The sequence below is a fragment of the Blennius ocellaris genome (genome assembly GCF_963422515.1).
Source record: "Blennius ocellaris genome assembly, chromosome: 5".
NCBI classification, from domain to species: domain Eukaryota; kingdom Metazoa; phylum Chordata; class Actinopteri; order Blenniiformes; family Blenniidae; genus Blennius; species Blennius ocellaris.
The window spans coordinates 4,342,495-4,368,701 of record NC_137654.1 but is presented as its reverse complement, the minus strand read 5'-3'; the positions used below and the strand labels follow the sequence as shown (position 1 = coordinate 4,368,701).

The 26,207-nt window shown below is 45.1% G+C and overlaps 1 protein-coding gene across 1 annotated transcript; it reads right to left on the bottom strand.

Moving 5' to 3' along the window:
* Positions 1–486: 486 nt before the first annotated feature.
* On the bottom strand, positions 487–21,282 carry LOC308130674 (protein FAM110A). The gene is made up of 3 exons (XM_080497099.1): positions 21,142–21,282; positions 6,421–6,747; positions 487–3,821 (listed from the first exon to the last, which is right to left on the bottom strand). Exon 3 carries the CDS (start codon positions 3,809–3,811, stop codon positions 2,426–2,428), a length of 1,386 nt encoding a protein of 461 aa, XP_080353225.1. The 5' UTR covers positions 3,812–3,821; positions 6,421–6,747; positions 21,142–21,282; the 3' UTR covers positions 487–2,425.
* Between the last annotated feature and the right edge of the window lie 4,925 nt (positions 21,283–26,207).

Here is a 26,207-nt window from a genome sequence, read left to right as displayed (position 1 = left end):
TATTACTGTGTGTATGTGTATGTATGTATTATTACTGCGTGTGTGTATATATATATATATATATATATATGCATTACAAATGCATCCAGGCTTGATGTTGGATGTTTGATTTGCTGAAGCATGTTTTTCACAGCCATTCATTTTCAGTGTGTCTGTTTTACAAGGCCACTGAGCTCCTAAACAGGGCGTGGTACAGAGGTGGAGGTAGGAGGCCACAACACATGTGTGTAATTTCAAACAAGCAATTAAGTGAAGTTACTGATCCCAGAGCAGCGGGAGAAACTGACTGAGAGACCCACAGTAAAGCTGATCCATCCAGACGAGCTGCAGCGGAGATTTGAAAGGCCAAACACCTTCTGGACTACCACCGGGCTTTAGGTTAGAAACCCTGGACTCGTGAAGAAGGAGGCGGTTCATAAAGTGCAGGAGCAGTGAGCAGATCAGATTGAAAAAATACAAACGGTGCACAGGAAAGGTACTTGAACATGTCTTTATTAACTGTTTAGAACACGCCATGATAAAGCATTTCTCACTTGAAGACTCTTTGGGCATCCAGTGCCGGGTTCAGCAGCACGCTTCAGCTCCCCCATATATCCTGAGAGTCCGACAGGAAGCAGAGGGAGGAGACACACTTTAAATAAGTACACAGCCTCACCTTGTCCAGGAGTGCTTCATTCACACAGTTGTGGCTCATTTATGCTCTACAAAAGCACAGAAACAGATACGGGTGCTTCCAACTGTGCTTTTTAAATGATACTGATGCTTTAATGAATACTTGATTCTCACCAGAGAAAGATTTGGCCCATCCTACTCATGGTAAACCTCAGATATACATGCGAGGAGCAATGGGCCCCCCACGGAGCTTAAGGGGGTCGAACTACCAACTTCAGATCAAGTGTGCTTCTCTCTGCTCTAAATCAACTCACAAAGAAGTGAAGTGCTCTCTTTTTTTTTTATTTAAACAAAGAAGGAAGTGAATGGTCGATATAATGATGGCGGTTTGTGTTCTGGAAGGACGTTAACTAACTTCACACAGGTGCTCCAACACTGTAGTTTGAACACTGCCCCCTATGGCTGCCAGTGGTACTGCTCCGCTGGTTGATACTGGTAAGTTCCTGCAGACGGACAGAAATACAGACGAACTAAAGACAGAGGAGAGCTGAATGTCTCTGTGTGTCGCCTTGATTGAGTGTGGAGTGTAAATAAGCCCAAACGTCACTTCAGTGTTCGGAAATCACATTTGTTTTCGATGTGGTGGAGTCGAAGTACAGTTACAGTTTTCTAACTCAATGTGTCCATCATGTTTCCTGATCTGCAATGTTGGGGTTTCTGTAAAACACAATCTGTTTTTTGTTTTTCAAGGAAGCAGCTTTTTCCAAGTTAGGAATCCAAAGCAGCAGAGGCAACTGGGAAGCAGCGTGTTAGCATATGTCTGCGTGATGTCGCTTCTGTTTTAAATTAAAGTAAATACCATCGGATTGCACTTCAGAACGAAGATTAGATTCTGTACACGAAGGCGTTCAATATTACAAAATACATTATTACATCTTCCAAATAAATATTGGTCCTTTTTTGATCAGCACGTCATCTTCCTGAGATGCTTGCAGATGTGTTCAAACACTACAGACCTTTTTGTTCTGTCTTTTATCCACGAGGACACCTTTCACTCATACTTTGATTTCATTTCACCCCCTGTTTCTGGAGACTAGACGACCTTTTCACACGACACCTCCTTCAACCATCCAGCCGGGACGTCATGTGCTTCTCATATGCAGACACCGGGACCCAGTTCCTCTAGCGTAACCCGAAGCGTGTCGCAGGCGAATCCAGCGTGAGAGTGACCGTTTGTGATGAAGGACCCTATAACATCTTATAAGTGAACAAACCGGCATGCGAACACGAACTCGTAGAATAACAGTCTTACAGCCCAAAGAAATGTCAACGTGTTCATGGAAGATTTTCTTTTTTTAATTGGAGAAGGTTTCACAGTATTGACTTACCCAACAGTCACTGCACCAGTTGTAGCCCAGTCTGGCTTTGTGCTGCTGAGCTCTCTGGTAAACACGCATGAATACTAACGCATACACACATACACACACACACACACACACACACACATACACGGAGTACCTTTACAAGAGGACCCACTGATCTTCATCCTCACCATCATTTTTACCAGTCCGTTATTGCTTTCGTATACCAATAAAGTTGTACAAAATCAAGTGAAGGAAAAGGGCAGGACCTCGTCCGTTCAGTCCGAAGGGAAGCAGTCCTGACCTGCAGCCCACGTTCTAGAAAAGTCTGATGTGTAGCATCCAAAACAGACAGAGGGGACAGGATTGTCCACACGTGTGTGACGTAAGGCAGCAGAAGATGGGACGCACGGGCTTCTCCCTCCTTCAAAGTCTTTCCAGTCCGTTTGAGTCTACACGTTGGAGACGGCACTGTTGGTGTCCCTCGCCTGACGGATGCCGTACAGCCACTTAATGACCCGGGCGTTCCGTTCGATGACGGAGATTCCGTACGGGACGCGCTCGCTGGCCCTGGCGGGTCCGTCCTCGTCGTACTCGTCCTCCCTGGCCCGCTCGGCCTCGTCGCCGCAGTCCGAGCTGGGCGTGCTGACGCTGCGCAGCTTGGACACCGACACGATGTCCGAGTTGGCCCTGGTGAAGCGCTCCACCCCGCCCATTCCGTCCACCTCCTCCGGGTCCAGCCCGCAGTAGTTGAAGAAGCGCTCCAGGTCGGCGGTGGCGCGCGAGTATCGGTCGCTCAGGTCCGACTTGGAGCGGTGCAGAGCCGGGTGCTTGCGGGCAGAGCCCTTGGAGCTGGCGTTGGATATGCGGGTGAAGGCGGGGGAGGCGGGCGGGATGGCTCGGACCACCATGGGGCCGGGCGGCAGGTAGGCCGGAGGGGAGGGCAGGGTTTGGGAGGGCGTGTTAATGTGCGGGTGGGGTTGACTCTGAAAGGCAGGGGGCGGTGGCGGCGGCGGGACTTGGGGGTGTGCGACCTGGCCCTGAGCAGTCTGTCTGGGTCTGAGGGGGGGCTGCAGCTGGGCTCTCTGCGGCTTCCTGATCTCGGCCTGAGGCCGGACGTCCACCCGCCGCACCGTCACCGAGTTCGGGGAGCTGTAAGGTGCCGGGACCCCAAAGCGGGGCACCCGTGCTGGGACAGGGGGTGGGCGACGGGCGAGTTCTACCCGGAGGTTGTTGTTGAGCGGGGAGGACGTGCCGGACGAGGCCGACGAGGAGTTGGCGGTGGCGTGGCTCAAAGGCTTGAGGTTGTTGAGGAGCCGGTTGCTCCTCTCCGGTTCTCCTGACAAACTGCTGCCGATGCTCTTCGCTCCCGATGACGGCGATGAGGAGGAGGGCGAGGTGGAGGAGGAGGACTGGGAACACGGCAACGGTCCATCGCACACGTCATTGATGAGGTTATTCAGAATATCCAGGTTCAGAGCCGGCCTCCTCCTCTCGCCCGGCCCCTCCTTGTTCTCCGTGTCAGCGGGGCAGTGGGGGGCTTTCCGGGCCACAGGACTGCTGATCTGGTACTGCAGCATCATGCCCGGCGGAACCAGGGGCTTGCGGATGATGGGGGGTTTGATGGGGGCCTGGCGGGTGAGCGCCACCTGCTGGCTCTTGACGTACTTGGCCTTGTCCGCCTCCAGACGCTCCACGGCGCTCAGTTTTCGGGCCCCGGGCTCCACCTGACGCCGGAAGTAATCCGGACCCTTGGTGAGTATTCTGAAGGGCATGGCTGAGGTGAAGGGGACGCCGGCCAGACGACCATCGGAGGGCCGCAGGGTCTCCACCGGCATTCTGGAGGGGCTGGGAGGAAGAAGAAAAAGGACTATCAGAGATGTTTGTGGAATAAAATCAAGTTTTAATGTACTCTTTGTCTGTGTGTGTGTGTGTGTGTGTGTGTGTGTGTGTGTGTGTGTGTGTGTGTGTGTGTGTGTGTGTGTGTGTGTGTGTGTGTGTGTGTGTGCGTGCATCAGAAAGACCGCCACTGTTTGATTCATTCTTCCAGTTTATAAGCTCGTGTAAAAATACCACTTTAAAAGTTCACACCATTGGGACAAACAGGGCCGTGTTTGGTTATTTAGGGCCTGAAGGTAAATTCCTGCTCAGACCAAACGGTTTCTTCAAGTCAATCACATGAATCCAAAGCCCAGCATTCTCCACTGGGACAGCAAAACGACCAGAAGTTATTTTATATTTCACAACAACATATTATGAGTCAGAGTTTCCAGATTGTGTCCCTGCGAGTTAATCATAATCACCAATGACAGCTTTGCAAGCTGCTAAAAAAACTACTAGCACATTAAAATATCAAACTGTGAAACCGCAAGATATAAATACTAGCTGGCATGTTTAAACAATAAGTACATGTGGCAGCTGTGCATTCTGCTTCATACACCTAAACACACACACACACACACACACACACACACACACACACACACACACACACACACACACACACTGGCAGAAGACTGAGTGAACTCCAAGAGATTTCACTCAATGATTGCAGTCTGATGTCCCACTGGGTGTAAACAGTCCGAACCAGAGCAAAGCCAAATGACCAAAAACCACAAAGTCAACAAACAGCTCAGTTTCTCAAACTCTGCTAGCGGCAACGGCTCACATGTATGTGATTGAAAACACAAAAAGAAAGAAAAAGGAAAGGTGGTTAAACTTTGGTCTAACGAGAGAAAACGGACTGTTAACAGGAAGCTCAAACACATCGTCATCTCTTGACATTTTTGTATTGTAGGTTATATTCTAGATAGATAGAGAGATAGAGAGAGAGATAGATAGATAGAGAGAGAGAGAGAGAGAGAGATAGATAGATAGATAGATTAAAACAGTTATAGCAGAGAGGATGAATGATTGAGACGTTCAGGGGCCAAAAACAGCCCAAACTGACTGAAGAGCCACTGAATAACACGCTTCCACATATTTTCTTTGCAGTTGTAGCAAACACGTGGCCACCAACATCAAACTGTCCACCACAGGTTCAGCACGGAAACACGGAAAACGTAAACCGTATCACTGAGAGCTCAGCCCACACACCAGCCAGTTACAGAACCTTCACAGTCCTGAAGAAAAATACACCGACATTAAAATGCTTTTTAAAGATGCTTCTTGTTTGCAAAACATCTTGTTTTGTGGTGTTTAAAACGATGCCTCTTTGGGTAAACTATATCAAAAACAAAAGAAGCATGTGGCTTCATTCCTGCTTCTGTTAGCAGATATCGTTTAGCTTGGATGCTAATGCTACTCTGCTAGCTGGAATGAATACGGATATGTCAGCTCTCAATAAAAGATTGAGACTCTCAGTCATTAAATAATTCACTGAAAAAGCACATTAATGTCAGGTTTTAAAAAGTGAAACTATGAATTCAGCTGTGAGGCTCCCAGGACGTGTTTGACAACACTGGACTTGAGCGAGTCCAGGGATACACAGTTTCTGGTGTAAATACAGAATTAATCCAGTCTGACCAGGAATAGCCTGTAAACGTTCTCGCTGAAGCCTGAAGTAACCTCTCATTTTGAATCGTGTTTCTGTAGCAGCACCACTTGACTTTCTCTGAAATCTGATCCACTTTTACCATCATGTATATTCATATTTCTTGGCCAGGATTCAGTGGTGAACTAAACAGTCTGTAAATGCACTCTGTGTAGAGTTAGTTTCATACACGTCAATGTTAAAATGTTTGTGGTTTTACCACGTGGCATTTTAAAACATTCCATATACTTTCAAAAATATACATATTCATGGGCCAAAACGCTTCTATAAAATATAAAGCCTCTTGATGTACGTCGTACGATATACTAGTATAGTTCGTGTGTTTGACACCTAGTAACCTTTAACATACTCATCGTCACTTAAAATAACCTAATAAGTGTTTTGTTATTAAACCACTTTGTGTTGTCAAGTAAACATTCACGTTAAAGAACCTCAACTCTTGACTTTAAACTGGTTTCGCCACCAGACTCTGCTAAAGTTGTAAAGATATTTATATGAATGGATCCACGTTGTTATTACACAAACTTAACCTATAGTTGTGCAAATTATCTGTGTGTCATGTGTGTGTGCTTATTGTGCTGTCGGTCTTTGTTTTTGTTTCGGAGAGCCTCTTAAATGAGATGGAAAGAACATGTGAAGGAGCTGGAGGCTCGAATAAGAGCGTGGAGGAAGTGGATGATGTTGGACCTGATGTGAGTGTGAAGGAGAAGCGGAGCAGACTGATCCTGAACTGTTGAATGTGTTTCTGACAGAAGGAGAGGTGGACGAGAACGGGGCAATCATCCTCCTCTCCCAGCTTAAGAGAGAAGCCTCTATTGTACTCTCTCTCTCTCTCTCTCTCTTCCTCCCACTCCTCCCCCCTTTGCACTCCCTCTGCTCCCTTTAACTTCTTACCGGTCGCTGCGCTGCTGCTGCTGCTCTCCGTTTCTTCCTCCTTTCTTCTCCGTCGCCCCTCGAGCTTCGTCGCCCGTCCTGGTTCCCAGTCCCGGTCTCAGTGAAAGGCTACTCGCTGGACGGGGTCACCAGGGGTCAAATTCCACATTGAGACCCGTCCAGACTACCTCTATCGGCTGAGCGGTGACCCGGGGGCGAGGATGGGGGCAGCTGCAGACTGATGGCGGTTCTTTATCCAGGAAGGTTCTGCAGGATCAGCTGCTGGAACTCCAACCTGCTTTAAGGTCCGTTTGAGTGCGTCCAGACGTGTCCCGGGAACAAACTCCACTGGTGAAGGCAGAAAAAGACAAGTCCAAGTCAGAGGACGCGTCAGCTCTGACAAAAAAGCATCCCACACACACTGTGAGCCACACACTGTCTCTCTCTCACTCTCTCTCTCACACACACACGCACACACACACACTCACACACTTCGCCAGCTGACAGACAGGGTAGGACGCTCTTTATCAACTGAAGTGGAGCAGACGGGACAGGCTTTAAACCTCACGTCTGGCTCCTCCCACCTGGGCCGGCAGCCGGGGCGTAACGCTGGCCCTCATTGGCTGAGCTGGGGACGAGGCCGTGGCCAATCCAAACCCCCCTCCTCTGCCCATCAGCTCAACAAAAACACTGAGGCAGGCCTTCATTCAAACGAAAGTCCTTTGAAAGGGAGAAAGGGGGGAGGAGGAGGAGGAGGGAGAGGAGGAGGAGGAGGAGGAGGAGTGCAATGGGCCAAACAGATGCAATTTCTTACATTGACTTGCATCAAGCTCGGTGGGGGGCTATGAAAACACTATGAAGAACACTGAAAGGCTGCACAACTGTTCCTCTTGTTCATGTCTTTGTCTTCAAGGCAGAAGACAGTGTGAATAGTGTACAAACAATGGGCGGGGGGTCATTTTCAAACCCAAACCTGCCTAAATAGGCACTTTAGCACTTTAACTGGTTCCTTTAACAAACATTTCCAGGTTTACAACCCGACAAAGACAACAATCCCACTTTACGTATACATGAATATGAAACTATAGAGTACTTTGTAGCATCTTGACCGCAGAATTCACCACAGACAGGAAAGAGTAATGACAGAATCCTATGTGAAGCGACGGCCAGGGAGGACTTCTGCTTTGTGTCACACTGGAGCTTAAAACCAACAAATTACAAGAGAAAAAGTGAACCAGTCTCAACCTGGATGGCCACTTGTTAATGTTATACCAGCAACACGTGTTAAACGAGAGACAGTGGTTTGTCGTGGTTGTAGGTATTATACACTGAAATGGTTTTTAAATTGTTCAGAAGTCATGCTGGGATTTCAGTTTGTTTCCTTCACCAACTAAAGTAAGCATTTGTCTGTGGGTAATCAACGGTTCGTGTTTGTGTGTGTGTGTGTGTGTGTGTGTGTGTGTGTGTGTGTGTGTGTGTGTGTGTGTGTGTGTGTGTGTGTGTGTGTGTGTATGTATGTATGTATGTATGCATGTATGTATCTATTCACCCCAACTCTTTACAAAATCCACTGGCCTGAATCTCCAGGGTTCTTCGAAGGACCAACCCATTAGATCTTGTGATGGAACAGGTTCTGGAGAGGTGAGATATTTCCTGCTGGAGCTCGGCGGCGCGCCGTCAGTCTGCAGCACGGACGCTGCGAGCACACAGCTAAAACCTCGTGTTGGGCAGTATCCAGAAACACCGGTGTGAACGCATTGCCTCGGGTAGTGGTTTATCTGGGTTTAACACGGCCATGTTGCTATTGGTGTTGTTAGCATCGAAATGAGCTGACGGCTATCATGCTAGCGATGCTAACTCAGTTCCGCAAAGAAATGTGGCGTTGGCGGATGTCAGGGCTAAACCGAGTGCCTGTTGTAGTTTTCCATGTGGCGCTGCCCGAAGGCCCCAACAACCAGCCAGGACTTCTGCTTTCACTTTGACACTCACTAAAATCGCCACTACTCCACATTTCTGTCAATATTTGTGCAAACTTAAAGTCCTTTGTAAATGTAATCGTTCTGTATGCAACTCACGCCACATTTATATTACTGAGGTCATCAAAATTACGCTTTTGTCCTCAGTAACATTCACTGGGAATATTGATGCTGAGAAAAGAAAGATGTGTTTTTCAAAGGTTCACTGATCGACTAAATCCATCCGTCCAATACCAAATCAAACAGGACGGTTGGAGCGTATCGCTCCTGTTGCAGCACCAGTCCATTGTCTTTGGTCTAAAAATCCCTTCCTGGATTAGCAGCTTCGTATCTTTCTTATCTTATCTTATCTTATCTTTCTCCCTGAAAATATTCCAGCCTGCTATTTAACAATTGTTTTGTGTAATAGAAGTTTAAAAACGATTGAATCCCTTTTTCCTCCCGTTTTTATGTGCAGAAATTTTTGATTTTTATTTACCAGGAGGCAATAACAGTAGTATTAGAAGTATGCGTCGTAGCATCTAGCAGGCACAGCTACACAGCTAAAAAAGACATTCAGTTTAATCAATTTCTCTGCTGTTTGTCCCTTTGAGTTGCATTTCATTTATGGAAGTAGCCATATAAATAAAGTTAATAATAGAAATACAAAATGGCTTGAACTGTTTTGAAGCAAAGAAGCTTGTATCAAATACAAAACTAAAACATTCCCTTTCAACATAATCAAATTAGTCTTAAGTTTTAACATTCAGTGTAGTACGATTATTTTTTCAAAAGATAATTTTAGTCAAAATTCAAACCTTTCTGGTGTTTCTCTCATATTTCCGTTGGTTTCAGTTCATCAACTAATCTTTTCTTTCATTGAACTGAAAAACAATCCCTCCCTGCACCTCCCCCATCACTTCATACCCTTTACAGCATTACGCTCCAGAGTTACATCACGCTCCCCCTCGCCCCCCTCGCCCCTCCTGCAACACATCTTTCCACACATGTTTAATTTGCCTTTTTATAGCCACCGTCTCCTCCCGCCTTCCTCAGCATGTGACCCTCTTCCCCCTCTTCATCCTTGACGAGCGTCTCACTCGTGGACGTTTTGGCTTTCAGGTGCCGGCAGCTCGTGAGACTGCGCGCGACGCACTTTCATCTGCAGCCTGCGCCAACCAAAGGAGAGTTTAAAATAGCCGGTCTTAAATTAAACACATTTGCATCCCAGAAAATAATGATTCTCAAACATCAGGCGACCGAAAGCCTCAAGTCCCCAGGGAGTGCAGACAGACGAAACAAAACCTGTGATGGAAACAATGAAGGCAATAAAGAGAAGCTCTGACAAGATAACAAAGGAGGAGTTGTATTTGAGCCGCAGGAGGAAGTCTGAAACAATCACATGGACCTTATAGTGCTGCAATCCGGAGTCAATCTCATCGCTTTCTGTAGAAACACCTTCCTGAACTAACAGTCATATCTTGACCTAAACTATACCTTAGTGCCTTACACCTAACCTTACATAGAGAAGGTTTAAATTTAGGAACAATTCTTGCAAAACCATGAAGATTTGAAAGAGTTTTCTGGCTTTTTCTTGTCAACGTGTAACAAACCGTCTTTTCCACCCTGAGAAGTTCAGCGTCAGAGCAGAAGCTCCAGGTAATTATAGAAATGACTGTGTCCACTAATGGAAACTCAACCTGAGGAGAAGCGTGGCGTGGCTGCTCAGACCTCGGCCACCTCAGGTTTAGTATGCTGCGGCCTTGTCATTACCCTCAGGGAGGCCTCGGTGGAAACGGAGAAAACACATCCTTCAGAGCCAGATTTAGAGCCTTTTCATGTCCACAAACAGACCATTTTCTTTAAGAACAGCCAACCTTCGGTTGGACTCCGGGTTGTTTCCTTGTGCCCAGAAGACAAATGTGGAGGCAAACATGTCCGTGTCTGATGTGTGACGGTCTGAAGGGCGTTCGCACACGAGCCTGCCCTCTTTTCTGTCTTTAACTGCAACAAGCCCAGCTGTAATTTAAAGACTGTCCCTTATGGAGTACAACGGGCTTCTGACAAACATGATTACTGTGCTGGATAAATCCCATAAACACAAAGAGAGGCAGCAGATTCCCGCCACACTGGAGTAAACCCATCTCTCCTGATAACTGTAATCCCCCACAATCCACTGGGCTCTGTTACCTCGCAGGACCCCGGAGGTGGACAAAGAAACCAACGACACACAGATCAGAGCTGCTACAAGTATGCAAATCCAGACCCACTCTTCTTCTCTGCAGGCTGGCAGTGATATGAGCACTCTGTATGCAAACATGGTCACGTTTAAGAACATCAGCTATTGTCATTCAATTCCGTATGTAAAAGGATTAGGCAGCTCAAGGACGCCACTGATAAGCGTGCAACCAACACCTCCGCACTTCTAATGACCAGTGAACGAGGCATTGAACCATCGGTGCCGTCGATCCAGTCGAGTCTCAACATGTTACCGACCAGATCAATACTCGCAGTGGGCAGTAGGACCCCAACTTATGGTGGTGTGAAAGGGTATGATGACAAAAATACTTTTCTAGATAAACAGTACATCCATATTAAAGAACATGACTCTAATCTGTGGAATGGAGCTCGTGAACGTCCGCTCCAGCCTCTTCAGGTTGTTGTCGGCTGCCTTCCAGTGAGCAGCGTGAAGCAGACCTGGCTTCCATGTTGTGGAGAATCAATGAACTGCTGGTGTGATAAAGGTAAACTCAGAGCAACTTATATGACACAGTTCACATTTCAAGAATGTGCAAGTATTCCCTGCACATTCAGATTCATCTTGCTATTGTGAGTCGCATGTGAACTAAAATCTTATTTATTTTGTCAAAGAGCTGCTGCAAAAACAACTGGAATGCTACAACTACATTTGAGTAAAATGTCAAGTTAAATTAAAAAAGCACCAGTAAGCTCATGCTAGAACAATTTAAGTGCAGTGTGATAATTAACAGGTTAAATTAACTATGTGTAATAATACTTGTCATAACGTTGTAAACTAATGACTATAATGTCAATTATGCACAAATTTTTTTTTAATATGAAGAAAAATGTCTCTCTGTGTCTTTTGTTAGCGAATTCTATGAAGAGCAGCTGTTGTTATTTCACTAAACTGGTTTACCAGAGGAGCTTGCTAATGCTAAGCTAACATTAACAATAACAATCGGAGGAACTGGAGAAAACTATTACAAGGGTCACACGAGTGTTAGTAAGTACTTTTTATTGACAGTACTCGTAAAGTAACTCCATTACTGAAAGACATAACGAACACATATCCTGGTAGGTGTGCTCGCAGTGGCAGGAGGCAGCAGAACCAAAACATCCAGTCAAAATACAAACAATAGGAAGTTTCCCAGGCCTGTCCTTGAGTTCAAAACAAGTCTTGTCATGTTTTCTCTAATGTGTGCTTATCTCATTTTAACATGGACAAAGTAGGCAGAACCTTCGACCCTGTGATGTTTGGCGACCCTGTGAAGGGTTCTCAGACTCCATCTGGGGAACCACTGCCACACTTTACAGCACATCACTGAGAGCTCGCTAGAAAATATCTGGAATATCCTGCAAGTGCTGAGCATGCAGAAAATAACTTCCCAAGAAACCAAAACATCCCTCAGCCAGTCTGCCTTGTTTTCTTTAACTTTCCATCCTCTTTCTTTCCACTCATGTTCCGCTCGGCCGTTCCACATGAACACAGCTGACGTCTCCAGAAGACGTCGACCACAGCGTCAAAAACCCGAGGAATTCATGCTCCGCCATGGAAACTCGCTTATCACCGAACTATGTTAACTGCTGTTTTGTTCTGAATCTGGCTGCTTCTACTTTTCCAACCACCACATTAGCTGGTAATGATATGCCGTATAATGTCTGCTGTCTTTGTGTGTGTGTGTGTGTGTGTGTGTGTGTGTGTGTGTGTGTGTCTCTCAGATTGTATTTCATACGGTGTCAGTGTCTATAAATGTGAGTCGTTCGCTCTGAGCAGAGAGAGAAAGTGAAACAGGGGACAGGGTGTGATTTTTAACGTGTCTATGAACAGAGATGTTCAAAAGAAGCTGAAGTGACGAGATGAGGAGGTTTTCTGTTCTTTACAGAGACGCTCGTGACTGAGGGCAGTTTGCATTGTTGATATTTTCAAGCAAGTTACTGAGTGACTGAACTAACGGCGACGCGTGAGGAAATCAGTTCAGTGTGTGTGTGTGTGTGTGTTCAGTGACGTCGGCTGGCTTGTCGTATCACAGTGGCCTTGTGCTCAGCGGACGTTGACCCCCGATGGTATAGAAAACAAGAGAAACTCCACCCTGTGATGTGAAGCTCAGAAAAAGAATGAATAAGACCAGAAAAAGTGGCGATTTCCAAAAAAGTACTGTTTTTGCCCTTTTGAAAAATTGTTGAACATCTAAAAACTTTTAATAATTCCAATTATTAGATCACAAAGAGTTTACTACAAAATCTAAAAAGAAATCTAAAGTGAAAACTGTTTGAGTTGTCTTGAATTGTTGGCCTGAGCTCAGCATTTAATCTGGTTTGACTCAGTTGTGAACGTGTGATGTATTATTTGGACGTGTTCCCATTTATCTGATGGTTTAGGTTTAATTCGGTTTGGACTTCTAGCTATTGATGGCTTTGATTTCTACTAGTTTCTCTCTGATTTTTAGGTGGGCTCTTTCTAATTTCTGACATTTCTTGAACTTGGTGAGGCTTATTAACCTGCAGTACTGATTGACTTTTTAACTTGATTTATACCTGTTTCAGGTTGGTTTCTATCTGTTTTCTGTATGGAGACTTCTAAGCCTTTTTAATAGTCTTTAAAACTTCTTGGAACTCTGTTGCGGCTATTAAAAAAAACCCTCTTCGTGATGAAGGGAATGCACGATCTTGTTCAAAACAAGTACATCATGTGAAACTCTGAGTAATGGAGGAGAATCTCAGTGTGACAAACGTCCTTTGGAAAAGAGTGACCTTCACTGAAAGCTGTGAGGTGATTCAGTCACTTGTCAGGTTCTCGGCCTGCTGGAGCCGCGAGCAGGAGGCAGTGACGCATCTCACTACAGGAAACATGTGAGAGGCACAGAAAAACCAACACACACTCAAGCTGGGGTGTCTGCGTGTCCAGTTGGTCCATCTTTTTTATCCATTTTGTTTTTTTCTTGGTCAAGCCATCTGTTTCTGGGCACTTGCCTCTGCGCCGTTGAAGCCTGTACACAATGAACTGGCAACTGCCGTGGAGGTATCCCACAATGACCGGGAGTCCTCTGCAGCACGCTGTAACCCGTGTTTAAAAAGAAAACAAAACAACACCACTAAAACAAACAATGAGAAGCCTAAGTATGTCCTACTGCATCTTAAGAGGCCACACCACAACAGGGTGACGCAACAGATGCACACGTACAGTGCTACTGTGCTCATCCAGACATCCAAACCATTGACCTGTCCACTGAACCCCCTCCACACATGACCAGTCCAAGACCCTGTATGGTCCCCCTCACTTCTGTCATCCTCTCTCACTCTGGAACTGTTCCAACATCCTTCAAAACTGTTGCCATCGTCTCGATTCTGGAAAAAAAGAAACCCTGGTTACAGCCCCTACAACTTCACCAAACACAGTTCTGTCTCTAATCTACTTTTCATCTCCAAAGTCCTGAGAAAAAAACAAACTGTTGCCTCGCAGCTCTGCTCTCACCTGTCCTGCAGCAACCTGCATGAACAGTTGCAGTCCAGTTTCCTCCAGTCCACAGCACACACCTCCTGATAGCAGCTGTCACATCCTCCTCCTCCTCACACTATCCTCCATTGGCTCACCTCCCTGGTTCACTCAGTTCACTCAACTTAAATCCTTTCTATCCCTCCCTCCTTCCTCCGTCACCACAGCTGTGCTTCAGGGCTCAGTCCTGGGCCTCCTCCTCTTCATCACTTACCTCCTTCCTCTCTGCAATATCTTCCGCAAATGTAAATCATTTCCACTGCTACGCGGATGACAACCTGCTCTACCTCACCAGTAAACCCTCATCCACCCACCCAACTTCCTCACTGACTGCTGAAATAAACACCTGGTTCAGCCTAGACTTCCAATAAAACTGAGGTTCTCCCCCTTGAGGAGCCCAAATCCACTTGACCCAACATAAACCGCCTTTGTTTCAACGGTGACAACTTCCTCTGTTTCACGCTCCCCCGATGTTAGGAGTCTGGTGTCTTCCCCGACACGCCATCTTTTCACTCTCATGTCAACGACATTGCTGTGTCTGCTTACTTCCACCTTCAAAACATCAATAGTCTCGGCACCTCCCCCACACCACCACCATCCTCGTCCTCAAAAGTTTCTCCATGAACTCCAACTGCTCCAGAACTCAGCTGCTCCTGTCGTCACTCCCTCCATCCACCACATCCCTCCCCTCCTCCCCTCCTCCAGCAGCTCCACGTTCAGTTTCACATTCAATTCAAGATCCTCCCATTGACATTCAAAGTTGTTCACAACCTCCTCCTCTTCCTCCATTAACCTCTGGAATTCACCACCACCCCAACTGACAAACACACATTCATTCCTCCATTTCAAATCAGAACTCAAAACACATCAGCTCAAAAGTGCAGATTCCATTTGATGTTATTTGCCCTTTCTATTGTGTTGTTTTGACTGTTTTTAACGTGTACAGTCCATATATGAAAATGTTTGTTTGTCCTTGAGTGCCGAGAAATGCGCCTTCAAATAAAGTGTATTATAGTTTTAAAAAAAAGGTCTTGTCTCTAACTTTCTGAAAGTGAAAGAGTTAAAGGTTAATGGAAAACCCGACAACTAATCCAAAGGATTGTGACAGTGTCTTGCTAAAGGCTAAGCTAAGCCTTCTTAAGGCTATACCTTTAGAGGTCAGCGCTCCAAGTTCAACGCTTAACACACATTTGCTACATACCGGTAGTACTAAACCACCGGACAACCTAATCAAGAGAGCATGAAAATATTCAGCTTCACTTTTAGAGATATAAGCGAAGTTAATATTTTCATGCTAACCACATGGCTGAAGGAAGAAAAACATAGTTTTGTCTGAAGAGAAGCACAAGACCAAAAGAATTCATCCAAAGATGGCAGAAACTTCCTGTTGTACAAACCTTGCCCTTGTACTTTCTACAAATACCACACCCAAAGGTAATGTCTGTACTGTAAAAAGCAGCAATAAATCTTTGTTTTGAGATACGTGAGGGAAAAAAACCATATTCTTCTTTGCCAATTTGATAGAAAGAAAATATGTCCGATGACAATGTCAAACTCAATGTGAGATCCAGATTGTCAAAAACCTCCAGGGGGAACGATTGTCAAAGGCAATCATTCTAGTTCTAACAGACACAAAGAGTAACTGACAGTAACTGGTGGATTACATGGAAAGTATCAACTGCAAACTGCTTTACTTTTGACTTTTTGTTTCAGAAAAGTTTACATTCAGATGGCAAAATGGCACCAAATGTGCATGTCATTCCACAAGCAGGTGCTGTGTTTCTGCAATACCAGCATGCATGCTTGTATGAAGAGAGCAATCCGAAGGAAACAGTCAAGCTCCTTTGAATTGTCTTTCCTCATCATAAAGATCCACTCAATTGTATTTACAATATATGTGTCTGCACATGTGCTAAGTTGGCTGAGTAAATGTACACTTTGCTGAAGAAGCCCTGTGTGTTATTTAGTTGCTCGAGGTATTGTTGTTGATTTACATGTTCATGTGCAGGAAAACCTCTTGAAGTTGACCTTATTGCACAAGTATTTCTCAGCAGCTTTGGTTCACCCTGTTTGCACAGTGACGGTGATGCGTGCATTTCAAAATCGTTGCATTCTGGAAGTCGGTTTCAGTGACTCACCACTGTTGTGCTCGAGGCCTATTAGTCGTCTTCACAAATATGCCGAAAACTGAAAAATAAAATCTCCGTTTTCATAAAACATGACACAAATTTCTGTTATTCCTCTAATCAGTCACCTTCTCTGACATATTAAGAAAGAAATCTAATTTCATTTCACACACCAGGTAACGTTCAACAATGTTTTGCAGAGAAACACAATATCTGCAGTGTTTTCTTGGCCGCAATCCAAAGTCAGTCAACAAGAAACCAGCGTGACACTTCCACTGGATTTCCACATTTCTACTCATCAGTTTCATTGAATTCCAGACATTTGTCTGGGAAAGGGACGTTGAACACAGCTCAGGAGGCAAAACAACCAGAGAATCAAATCCAGTCTGACTGACAGCGTTGAAAAGTGTCAATTTTACATGCACTTTATTGTTACTCCATTTTTTTCAAAGGGGTAATAAATATTTGCATTTAATTAAAGCGGCGGCAGAGTTGTTATCATAGAAGAAGCACTGATAATACTGGAACCCAGAACTGAACAGCCATTAGTAGCAAGATGAATCAGTAAAACCAGCAACGGTTCCTCATTTTCTGGGGTGGGGGGTTGGTAGGTGTCTCTCTGTGTCTCTCTGAAGTTGACGCCCCGACCCCACGAGACAGAATAGACAATAAAAGGAGTAATAATGATTAAATGTGACCAGCTTCTGGAAAGCACAGTTGAATGTCTTTTTGATGAATGGTGGTCAGACTTAATGTGGAATCCACCCGTTCAGCATTAGAACGGTTGTTGTGAGACATGAGACCTCATTCATTACCCCGTTGGGACATCCTGGCTTCAGTTTTTAAGTCAATAAAAAGCTTAAAAGGAGAGTTCAAAAGGTTATCAGCCACCTGCTTTGAGGGCTGGTTAGGGAAGATCCTAAGTCAGCTAATGAAGACGGAGTGGTCCGAGCTGCAGCTTTTATTGTCCGTGGCGTGGCCACACAGTGCCGGGCGGCTATCAGCTCAGGCCACATTGCTCCGTCCAGCAGAACCCGGCTCTTGTCTGGGCGGAGGAGCCAACGGACACGCATGACTGAAGGGTCGGGACTTCGGCGTTACGCAACTGTTCGGCTCACTGGAGTCTCGTCAGCGGCAAAGACAGCCACTGAACCAGAAGCAGACGGTTATTATAACATCCAGCAGCTCGCTCTTCGCATGGAACGCACCCAATCCCCTCCTCCACCTCCTCCACCACCTCCTCCACCTCTGCCCATCACTGTCTGCGTCTGCCGCCCCAGGAAACACACACATCCATGCACAATCAGTCCCGAGGGGGAATGGAGATGGGTTCAGAACACTCCTGAGTGTGTGTGTGTGTGTGTGTGTGTGTGTGTGTGTGTGTGTGTGTGTGTGTGTGTGTGTGTGTGTGTGTGTGTGTGTGTGTGTGTGTGTGTGCATCTTGACTGAGTAGGTAATCAGTGGAGAGCAGGTGGCTGACTCTTCCCTCGGGACGCCTAAACCGAAGCACTGGCAATAAACATATTATAACATCTGTCATATGAACACATTAGTTTAAAGAAAATAGGGGGAAAAGAAGACATATGTAGAGAACAAGATAAACAGAAAACGTGCATGTAGAGTCAAACCAATGGCAGGTTTCTTGGTAATATTTGCAGGGAACACAGAACCGGCTCTTTTCTTCCTTTGCGATTCACTTCAAGCGGCCGAGTATTTGTGTATGGGGTTTGTCTATTTTACTGCACCGTCAGGTAAAGTGACTGTGGTCAAATCCTCCTACAACACACAAGGTGCTAACACACACCCGGGTGTCAGGGTTTTCCCCAGAGGGAACTTTGACACAGAGAAAGAGGAGGGCGTGAAGACTTGATGACCCGCAGTAACAACTGAGTCCAGAGCCGGCACACAAACATTCCAGCCGGCCTTCTGCAGTCGACGTTTTAGTCCCGGCTGGTAGCACTCGATTCTTTAGTTGGCAAAACAAAACTGACGGTTCCAATAAAGAGAGTCAAACGGGACAAGAGCTGCACCACCAGTCACTCCTCATCTTCTGTAAGTGAAGTGCAATAAATCACACACATCTTTCATACCTGAAACCTTCTGTCCTTTTTCATTCCAGAGCACTGGAGTGCACAGAGACAGAATGTATCACAGTTCAGACATTATTTATCACAATATATAAATTGTGGATGTGAATATCAGGATAACATTGTTCAGCTGATCAGTGCCAGTGTAGAGGTTTGTCAGCCGTTTGAGGAAATCCGACATGGATGTTTGTCGATATGTGTCGATGTTTGTAGCTGAGGAGATGCTCCATGTCAGGTGAGGTAAAGCAGTGATTCCCAACCTGGGGAGTCCTCCTGCTCCAGACATTCATAATGGCTCGCAAAGTTTTCTTCATTTTAAGGGGTATAACATTTTTTTCATGTGTTAAAATTAGGTGACTCAGTATTCCATTTAATTATGTTAGAAAGCTACAAATGTTAAGTCTGTATGTCAAAAGTGCATCATTCATTTAAATATCTAAAAATATTTTTAAAGAGTTAGAGTTTAGAAGTTTTGTGAGGACAAGGGCATGTTGAACATGGAGAGTCAGGCTAAAGCCTTCCACACACTGCGGTTTGAACAATCGTATTAGTCACAGTTGGTCAATCAAATACACAACGCAACAACAAGGAAAAAGAAAAAAACAAACAAACAGAGGAAGATTGAACGGTTTAGGCTGAAGTTAAACACATTTTCCTCATCCTGTACATAATGTACATTATATACATAAAGCTTCTGCAATTGAAGTAAGAGAAAGAAAAACTTATATTTTCTTTGCCATTCCTGAGAAATCAAACATAAACTGTCATCTAAAGGAACACAGTTACTTTTACTCTCGCCCTTCCTGAGCTCGATATTTTTCAAAAGTGGTGAGCTTTAACCGCCTTTTAAATTATTTGAGCGTGTCCGATTTTTTAAAGTTGTTCCAAATGCATAATAACAAATACAACTTAAGCTAAGGTATGACAAGAAGTCCGCTGAGTGCAGACTGTACCACGTGTGGTTGTACATTCACGCATCACTGAATCACGTCAACTGATTGCGTAATACGCAACCGTGGAACAATAACTCGCCCCAAACAGAAATATGAACGGAGCATCAGCATTGTAGCATTTCTGTGTTTGTAAAGAAGTCCCAATGAAAAGAAACGAGAGAGAGAGAGAGAGAGAGAGAGAGAGAGAGAGAGAGAGAGAGAGAGAGAGAGAGAGAGAGAGAGAGAGAAGTCTTGTTAGCATCTATTAGCTTTTCACATTAGCATCTACAGTTGTGGTCTTTCATTTTCCAACTAAACAACCCATGTAAACAAAGCAAACAGGCTGCAGGTGGCAGCAGCAGCCACCATCGCCCCAAATATCTGACACTGTCCGACACTCATCACAGGCGGACGAGCATCACCTCGGTCGTCTGGGGAACCTGGCACATGGCGCCGCCACAACCACAGATTTTTACTAATGATTCTCCCATGATCCAATCTTTAATCTTTCATCTTGTCGAAAATCACGCAGTGTGTGCCTTAAAGAAGAAGATGAAACAGTCAAGACAAAAAAACCCAGAGTTACATAATATATGGCGTTATTGAACTAAAGGGCAAAAGTAAAGCTGAATTGTTCTTTTGTGGTGAAGAACTGATGAATGAAAGTTTGAAACCAAGAAACACGCAGAGACGTGTAAACCCAGAGAGTTTATCCTCAGAGGAAAGGAACTCATCGTCACTAAATATAAGAACTGGATTTAACATAGTGTGCTTGTGAGGTTCCTTCAACGGTTGAGTAATTGTGCACGGTGCAGTGGAGCTGGAGGGCCGGCAGCATTTGGAATGGCAAAAATTGTGTCGATCAAGAAAATAGTGGTGAATCACTGGGGTAGAGAGTTGTAGTTGCAGTTGTGGCTGAGTTGAGGCTGCTGAAAATGAATCTACGTCCTTATTACATTGTGTGAATAAGGCTGAGAATCACAAAACGTGTGTTTGTATATCTGAGTATATTTACTGAATCAGTGTTTGGAGACAACAACTCTCAGCTCCAGTCTCACTGCTAATTTGTTAGAAAACAATTACAAACATACACACACACATTTGCATACGCATGCCAAACAACTGCATATTAAACAGGACACACACTTCTATAGTCACGCTGACGCTTGGCGCTGGAGCCTGAAGGCACCAAAAAAATGAAGGGAGAGAGAAAATATCCCCTCTTATGACAGGGTGATGAACACATTCCAGAGACTCACGGGCGTGGATGCAATCACATACTGCTGTCCTGAGCCACACACACACACACACACACACACACAGGCGACGGTTTGTGTTAACCCTTTGCCTGCCTCCATTGACACAGGTGCTAACAGTCAGACAACAGACAGAGGTGACTTCTCTTCAAGAAATTAAACATGGTGAAGCCAAGCGGACACCGGCTGCTCTGGAATACTTTCCTCTGCGGCTTGAATTAAAATGTCAACATCCAAGTTGTGCAGGACGAGTGCATCAACTGTGTCAGCATGCTGTAGACTTTCACCCTCCTGCAGCAGCGAGAGTGAAAATAGTTCTGGAGCGGAGCTGCCAAATGTTATAATCAAGACAAGTATTTTTAGATTTGGCATTCTGTCTTCAAGCACAAGGGAGCACAGAAAGAGAGACAGAAGAAGACAATAGTTCCCTTTATCATAACAGAGTTTTGTTTCTCTCTGAGGATGTAAACCAGGTTATTTGGAGGTTTTTCAATGAATAGACAGAATAGAAATAATAGTCAGTCCTCACACTCTAATGTAAAATGTTCCGTCCATAGCTTCCTAAGCAACAGGGGTTTCCAGTACACCCTTGTGTCAACACTACCAGCACTGTGGGCTGCTCAAACAATGAGGGAATATAAAGTTAACTTACAGGACAAACGAGATCCTAAAGTTGCTCTTTAACTTCAGCTTGAGTTTCAGTGTTTGAGTCCTGCCAGAGGCCGGTGGCTGCACGTCTCTTCCTTTCAGCTGTGCACCAGCTCGCCGGTGTGTTTCCAGAACAACGGTCAACCTGGAGAGTCTCGGGCTATTATCCTCCCCTCCCTCTCCTCCCACCGACAAAGACTCCGCCCCCCCTACATCCACCCCCTGCTCTGTGGAGGAGCAGGAAGGCAGCCGGAAGAGCGGGAAGCCAGAGCTTTACCTCGCAGTCACGCGGCACCTTCCCGGCACTTTCTCGTCAGCCGGCCTTGGCTGGGAGCGCCTGAGCGCTGAGGCACAACATGGAAACGGTGAGTCATTCAAACACTGTCCAGTGTGGTGTCACATGGACAACTGCAGCATCCAACACACAACACAGCGCACAGTGACCGCCGCATGTGAGCTGGTGTTAGGGTACTTGGACACCTTCTGGCAGCAGAATGAAGTAAAAACAACAGCATTTAATAAACAAATGCAAAGACAACACACCTATGATTTGGTTTCCCAACGTACTGTGTTCCTGGAGTGAAGCACATTTGAGAACACACAGAACAATATTGGAATCCTGAGAAAAAGCTCATTCAAGTGTTCCCACAGGATTACAAAATTCAATATAATGATCTCCCCCACTTCCCCACCGAGGCCCCGTCCACACGACTACGCTGTTTCCTGTAACCGCATCGCTGCTGGCAGATCATCCACACGGCGCGGCGATTTAAGAGCCGGACAACAGACAAACAGGTTTGAAAATGGGTTCCAGAGTGGAGAAACTTAAAAATGACCCTTCAACGTTGACATGTTGACGGGAAAAAACGCACACAATGGCGGACTTTCTGCTTCAGATCAAGCTTTAATATGGCGATGATGTTCGATTTGTCGATCTCTCCATTTGCATTTCTGTAGCAGCCTTTACAGCGCCACCTGTAGGTCTGGCATATGTAGTACATGGTTTTCAGACGTTTTCCTGGTGTTGTGTGGACACCGATGTTTCCAGTGTGGATGGGAATCTTTTTAAGAATTCTGTCTTCATTAAGTTGCTCGCGTGAACAGAGCCTGAGTCTCCCAGAAAGTGAAATCTAATGTTGTCTTGACCGCCTTTACGCAGTTCATCTAGAAATCAAATCACTGAGGAAGCTGTTTTCAAGAAGTGCATTTTAACTGGCACTCAATGTCGTGTGAATCAAGAACCAAAACACAAGCAAAGTTTGTCGTTTTCACTTCAATGTTGTAGTGTAACAAGCATTTCACTGTCTCAGACTGACTGGTTGACATGCTTCTTTGACAAACGCTATTACTTTCTGTCACTATTTCAAATTAGAAGTCTGTGTAAAACAGTGAGCACATCTGAGGTTTGTATCCCCAACCCTTACCAGAGCCACGGTCTCAATCCCTAACTCAACCCCAAACTGCTCCCATTGGACTGACAGCAACCTGCCTGGCCCGAGTGACTGTGCTGTACTTGATGCTATATCAATAAAGTTGAGTTGAATTGAAGTGAACTGAAAGTCAAAGACAAAATGTATGAACAAGTCAATACAATTCATAAAAACCACAACAGAATCATTGAACACATCAGCTTCATGTCTATTAACAATGCCAAACTGCAGTCAATCAAAATCGTGGCCTGTTAAATGTCAAACGTTTCCAGCGGATTTAAGAACCTTTATGTCTCGTGGCAGAGCTCCAGCTGAGGATGGCTATTTTATGAGATTCACTTCATGCAAGAATCCTGCTGTCACCTTCTTCTGTAGTAAAGTTACACTCAGAGGAGACGATTGAAGGCAACTTAATTTTATTAAAAAAAATAAATAATTATATATATATATATATATATATATATATATATATATATATATATATACACATACACATAGTATATATATATATTCCTTTTCCAATCCTGACTAATAACTGAGTGGACTGTCAGTGGAGCAGGTCATTCCTGGTGCAGAGGATCAGGTGATCAAAACAAAGTTGGCTGATTCACATGAAGTACCTATCAGAACTAATGAAGATCAATGGGGGCCAACTTCAACAACGTCCTGCATCACTGAAGTTGCATTTAAGAGCTTCTATGTAAAACACAACCATGTGTGACACTGTGGCACCAGGAAAGGCTCCTCCGGCCGCAGTTCAGACCCACTGCTGGTCTGAGTCAATCCACCCCTCAATAACTGTTCTATGGCTACAAAAACCATGTTACCATGTAGAAATACAATATAAAAAGCCTTTGCACCACAGATAGATACTCGTGTAGCCAGAATAAATACCTTTATGAATGAAAAAACATCCAAGTTCACGTGTCTTCTCCTGCTGCAGCTGCATAAAGAAGCGGCTGTTTTTCCTGAAGCTTGTTGGGGTCGTGGAGGGAGACAAACGTCAGCTTTTCCTGGACTTGAAAATAATATAATAGCAGTAGTGAGTAAAGTGCATCGGACCTCCGTGCGTTTGGAGTGCTGTGGTGCGTTCAATGACCTCTTGGAAAAGTCCGTCTGGGAAATTGTTTAGACAATAAATCTGCAACCAAATGTCTTTGTCTTCTCCTCCATAGTCACGTTAGGTTGACAAAACTGCTATTAAATAAACACAATTATATTTATCTTCATGCAGCTTGTGACAGATGTGGTCAGCTGGCGCTGTAAAGTGAACTCTCTGACGATCATACACGTCATGAATACACTGACGTCACGGGCCTCCCAGAGGCCCTGAGTATGTCCGAAAAGTCCCTCCTGTCTCCTTATCTCTGTACTTTACCTTAACCCTGGATGACGTCATGGGGTTAAGGAAAGGTGTTAGGAGGCTTCCTTAAGGAGTTAATGAAAGGCGATTACGTTAGTGTGGCAGTCATACATATGACTAGTCATACATATGAGTGACGTCATAATAATGCAAAGGTGGTGCAAGTCAGTGACGTCTGCCGTGGTGGGGAACGAACTATACGTTTCTGAAAATGGACTGTAAAAAGCACATTTGAGTTTTAGATGAAGTTGTTCATTGCAGATTATTGCTTTGGTAACTTACATGACTGCTCCTTTTTCAGTTTCTCTGAACGCTTAGATGAGTGGGTCCCTTTAAATGTTGTCGCCACAAGGAATTGTGGGCCAGCATGAGCTGGTCTTCATTGGTAAAGGAAGCATCAGTGTTTCCTAGGCTAAAGGAGGCTCTAAAGGAAGCATCAGTGTTTCCTAGGCTAAAGGAGGCTCTAAAGGAAGCATCAGTGTTTCCTAGGCTAAAGGAGGCTCTAAAGGAAGCATCAGTGTTTCCTAGGCTAAAGGAGGCTCTAAAGGAAGCATCAGTGTTTCCTAGGCTAAAGGAGGCTCTAAAGGAAGCATCAGTGTTTCCTAGGCTAAAGGAGGCTCTAAAGGAAGCATCAGTGTTTCCTAGGCTAAAGGAGGCTCTAAAGGAAGCACCAGTGTTTCCTAGGCTAAAGGAGGCTCTAAAGGAAGCATCAGTGTTTCCTAGGCTAAAGGAGGCTCTAAAGGAAGCATCAGTGTTTCCTAGGCTAAAGGAGGCTCTAAAGGAAGCATCAGTGTTTCCTAGGCTAAAGGAGGCTCTAAAGGAAGCATCAGTGTTTCCTAGGCTAAAGGAGGCTCTAAAGGAAGCATCAGTGTTTCCTAGGCTAAAGGAGGCTCTAAAGGAAGCATCAGTGTTTCCCAGGCTAAAGGAGGCTCTAAAGGAAGCATCAGTGTTTCCTAGGCTAAAGGAGGCTCTAAAGGAAGCATCAGCGTTTCCTAGGCTAAAGGAGGCTCTAAAGGAAGCATCAGCGTTTCCTAGGCTAAAGGAGGCTCTAAAGGAAGCATCAGTGTTTCCTAGGCTAAAGGAGGCTCTAAAGGAAGCATCAGTGTTTCCTAGGCTAAAGGAGGCTCTAAAGGAAGCATCAGTGTTTCCTAGGCTAAAGGAGACTCTAAAGGAAGCATCAGTGTTTCCTAGGCTAAAGGAGGCTCTAAAGGAAGCATCAGTGTTTCCTAGGCTAAAGGAGGCTCTAAATGAAGCATCAGTGTTTCCTAGGCTAAAGGAGGCTCTAAAGGAAGCATCAGTGTTTCCTAGGCTAAAGGAGGCTCTAAAGGAAGCATCAGTGTTTCCTAGGCTAAAGGAGGCTCTAAAGGAAGCATCAGTGTTTCCTAGGCTAAAGGAGGCTCTAAAGGAAGCATCAGCGTTTCCTAGGCTAAAGGAGGCTCTAAAGGAAGCATCAGTGTTTCCTAGGCTAAAGGAGGCTCTAAAGGAAGCATCAGTGTTTCCTAGGCTAAAGGAGGCTCTAAAGGAAGCATCAGTGTTTCCTAGGCTAAAGGAGACTCTAAAGGAAGCATCAGTGTTTCCTAGGCTAAAGGAGGCTCTAAAGGAAGCATCAGTGTTTCCTAGGCTAAAGGAGGCTCTAAATGAAGCATCAGTGTTTCCTAGGCTAAAGGAGGCTCTAAAGGAAGCATCAGTGTTTCCTAGGCTAAAGGAGGCTCTAAAGGAAGCATCAGTGTTTCCCAGGCTAAAGGAGGCTCTAAAGGAAACATCAGTGTTTCCTAGGCTAAAGGAGGCTCTAAAGGAAGCATCAGTGTTTCCTAGGCTAAAGGAGGCTCTAAAGGAAGCATCAGTGTTTCCTAGGCTAAAGGAAGCTCTAAAGGAAGCAATGGGCCTCTTGTCTACATCCCTACTCTCACCTGAAGCAGAGAACTTTGAGTCATGACCAGAATAATAAGATCGGTGATACAAGCAGCTGAGATAAGTTCCCTCAGGGCACAGAGATGTGGCTGGATGGAAGAAGATGCCTCTATCTACCGTGAGGGGTTCAAATATATTCTCAACAGTCTTAATTACGCTACGAGATCCTGTCACGTATCGACTTCAGTTAGTAGATGTTACAAAGTATTTCTAGCAGGAATAGAGCAGAATGCAGTTCTCCCCTCTGGAGACTCAGATTGTCTGCACTTTAAAAAGTGATAAGAATGGAGACATGCTCTCATCTACCGACAAAACCAACTAACAGCAAAGGGCCTCACTTACAGTTCCCTGAAGTTCTGCATTAAT

Coding starts and splice junctions, on each gene's coding strand:
- LOC308130674 (XM_080497099.1), bottom strand. CDS start 3,811: ATGCCGGTGGAGACCCTGCGGCCCTCCGATGGTCGTCTGGCCGGCGTC.